This window comes from Nanorana parkeri, unplaced genomic scaffold, assembly GCF_000935625.1.
Source record: "Nanorana parkeri isolate BGI_ZX_2015 unplaced genomic scaffold, ASM93562v1 scaffold98, whole genome shotgun sequence".
In the NCBI taxonomy this organism is placed as follows: domain Eukaryota; kingdom Metazoa; phylum Chordata; class Amphibia; order Anura; family Dicroglossidae; genus Nanorana; species Nanorana parkeri.
Window position 1 is genome coordinate 2,235,616 of NW_017306366.1, and position 3,011 is coordinate 2,238,626.

At 38.2% G+C, this 3,011-nt stretch overlaps 1 protein-coding gene across 1 annotated transcript in view; it reads left to right on the top strand.

Annotated features, from left to right (window-relative positions):
- The window catches only part of TREH (trehalase), a 26,545-nt gene that overhangs the window by 4,677 nt on the left and 18,857 nt on the right, over nucleotides 1-3,011 (top strand). Inside the window, exon 2 of the mRNA XM_018552851.1 lies at nucleotides 2,356-2,456. Within this exon, the coding sequence (XP_018408353.1) occupies nucleotides 2,356-2,456 (101 nt within the window). The remainder of the gene's footprint in view (nucleotides 1-2,355; nucleotides 2,457-3,011) is intronic.

The window sequence follows — 3,011 nt, forward strand, 5'->3', positions numbered from 1 at the left end:
TATTTCAATTTGCAATAGCCAATAGTAAACTAGCATTGTACCCGCCCTCTGCTGCAGTTCTCCATCAGGTCCATCAGCAGAGGGCGGGTACAATGCTAGTTTACTATTGGCTATTGCAAATTGAAATAGCCAATAGTAATGTAGCAATGCATTTCAATGGGGAAAAAAATGTTTTCTTTTTTTTTTCTATTCTGACATCCTCCTTGTTTTGTTTTTTTACGGCAGCAGAGCCGCCGGACAATGGAAAACTATTGGGCGGAGCTAGCTGACACTGCTAGCTCCGCACAATCATTTTCTATGTACTTTTTTTTTACTTTTTTCACTCTTTTTCTGTTCTGCTCGCTACCTCTGAGGGACCGAGTAGAACAGCCGAGCCAAATGCCGCTCAGCATCTATAAGAATAGACCGAACAGCATTGAGCAGCCTGCCGGAGGGTCGGCTCAGCCGAGTCGAACTCCTTCTGCACTTCGGTTCCCGAAGCCATGTGAAGCAAGCCGATGTACGGCTGAAATCAGCCGTACCAGCCTGAAGTGAATAGCCGAACAGTGTTCGGCTCACTTCACTTCAGGTCGGTCATTCACTCGGCTGCCTACGGCAGCTTAGTGAATAGACCCCAAAATGTAAACAGGCTGCTCACTTTGCAGGGAAAGTTTCCTCCTAGTTTAGTGAATGAGGTGAAACTCTGCTGACTTCCATCATCCAATCACGGGCAAACAAAAATACTGTTTTAAAAAATGTTTTCCTTGCATGTGATTGGGTAATCTTTGCAAAGTGAATTTCCATCACATTCATAAAGCTAAGGGAAAATTCCCTTGCAAAGTGAACAGCCTATTTGCCTTCAGTAATTCAATTGCACATTTAAAGAGGAACTTTACCCATATCTACAAAATAACAACAAAGACACCTTTACAAATGTTTAGTAATGACAATCTACAAACAGAGACTTCTAGATATTTTCCGGCTTTTTATTCTTTGCATACCTTATTTTTCTTTTCCTCCAGATTCTGCTCACAGTGGCCATTAATAGATCTCCCTTTACTTCCCGTAACTCTGGCACATGTGACTAGAACATGTGACCATGCACATCAGCTCAGGGGAGGAAAATGCCTTTCCCTGAGATTTCACAGCAATGCTCTGCTGATGTAACCTTCCCAGGATGCAATGCTTGGGCACATTACATCACTTTTGCCAAATAAAAACAGGAAGTAGAAAAAAAGAAATTGTAAGTAAAATACAAATATGTTTTTTTAACTAATGTATGTGAAATGGTTTCATATCAGCATGCGGAGCTGTATGCTAATGTAATTTTTAGTCAAATAATCCACATGCCAACAGAAGATATTTAAAGATTAATCACAACAATCTTCAAATCTAAACTGATGATATTTAAAGGAAAGAAAAGTACAAACAAACAACAGTACAGGGGTAAAGGTCCACTTTAATAACCACCTTCATTTCACCTTCCCTGGTGACTCAAATACTTTTCATCAAAATGGGAAGATTTTGCAAACTCTCCTGATTTTTGCCACAATCTTGGGGTAAATAAGACTTTCAATTTCATTTTTCCTACTGAACACTGCCGTACACACATTTTTTTATATATTTAATTAGTGAACTGCTGACTATCAAATTGCCCTTCTCTTTGGGATATATTTTCTTTAAACTGGAAATATGTCACAATATGTTGTAGAATTGTTGGCAGACATTTTTGTTTGTACTGTTCTTTCCTTTAAATGTCATCAGTTTAGATTTTAAGTTTGTTGTGATTAATCTTTAAATATCTTCTGTTGGCATGTTGATCACATTTATAGCATTTATAGTTGCACATGTTAAAGTGGGATATACTGTAGGTGTGTCTGCACAGGTCAACCACAAATGTATACTTGTTATGTGTACTAGAAAAAAATCAGTGGTACATTTACATGATATAAAACATCTTTACAGGTCCACTGTATTTGGAAAACAAGGTCACATTTTAATTTATTACAGCAACAACAACAACATGATTGCAAATGCCATTCTCCAATTTTCTGCTTCTTTTATTTGTTAAACGTTTTATAGAGATATAGAAATACTAAGCCGATTAAACCATCTTTGTCTAAAGAGTAATGTCTACTTGCCAAAACTGCAATTAGTACAAAACAGTATCTACTGTTCAAAAGATGTCCTTACCTGTTGGATGTCTAGCCAAATATTTATTAGCAACTTTATATGGCTTTTTCTCGGGTTACAAAATTGCATGTCTGATATTCAAACAAATCACATTATTCACCTTTGTAATTTGGTTTATTCAATGACCAATCTCTAAACTTGCTCAGTTTCTGATATATTTCATTTCATCAAATTTATTCTCAGTCAGATCTACTGCACGGGAGATATCATTCACCAAGTCCAGATGGCCAAGATTTTTGACGATGATAAACATTTTGTTGACATGAGCCTCCGTGATTCACCTGGTGAGTTTTTCAATATTATTGATGTTTCATATAGTGCATATGGCTATTGGCATACATGTTACAACTACCAACTAAACTACCTTATAAATCAAATGGAAGGGCTGCATAGTTTCTGGTGAAAGGCTTGGATGAAATTACATACATGTAATCGTTACATATTGGTTTACTAATTTTTTAGAAATATTAAAGCGCATCTCTAGGCAAAACCTTGTTTTTACCCTTAAAGTGGAAAAGGATTAGACCCTCTGTTGATGCAGGAGCTACTATCATTGACAGCTCCAGTCCCAAATGTCAACAAATGAGTGGAACAAGTCCCATGATGTCACGACTCTCTCCGTCCCTTTGTTCACATTTGGGACAGAGCTGTCATTATCCTGTGAGTCGGCGGCCGTCGTCCATCGTGATTGACATGGATCTACATCTCTGGGCAACGTGATTGACCTTTGGATTACATCAATGGACACTTTTTTAAAATAAAGTATTTGTTAAAGCACCCTTCCCATGTTGCCTGGTATGGTGCGGGGGGTGCCTACGCTCATCCCCCCCCCCCCCCCC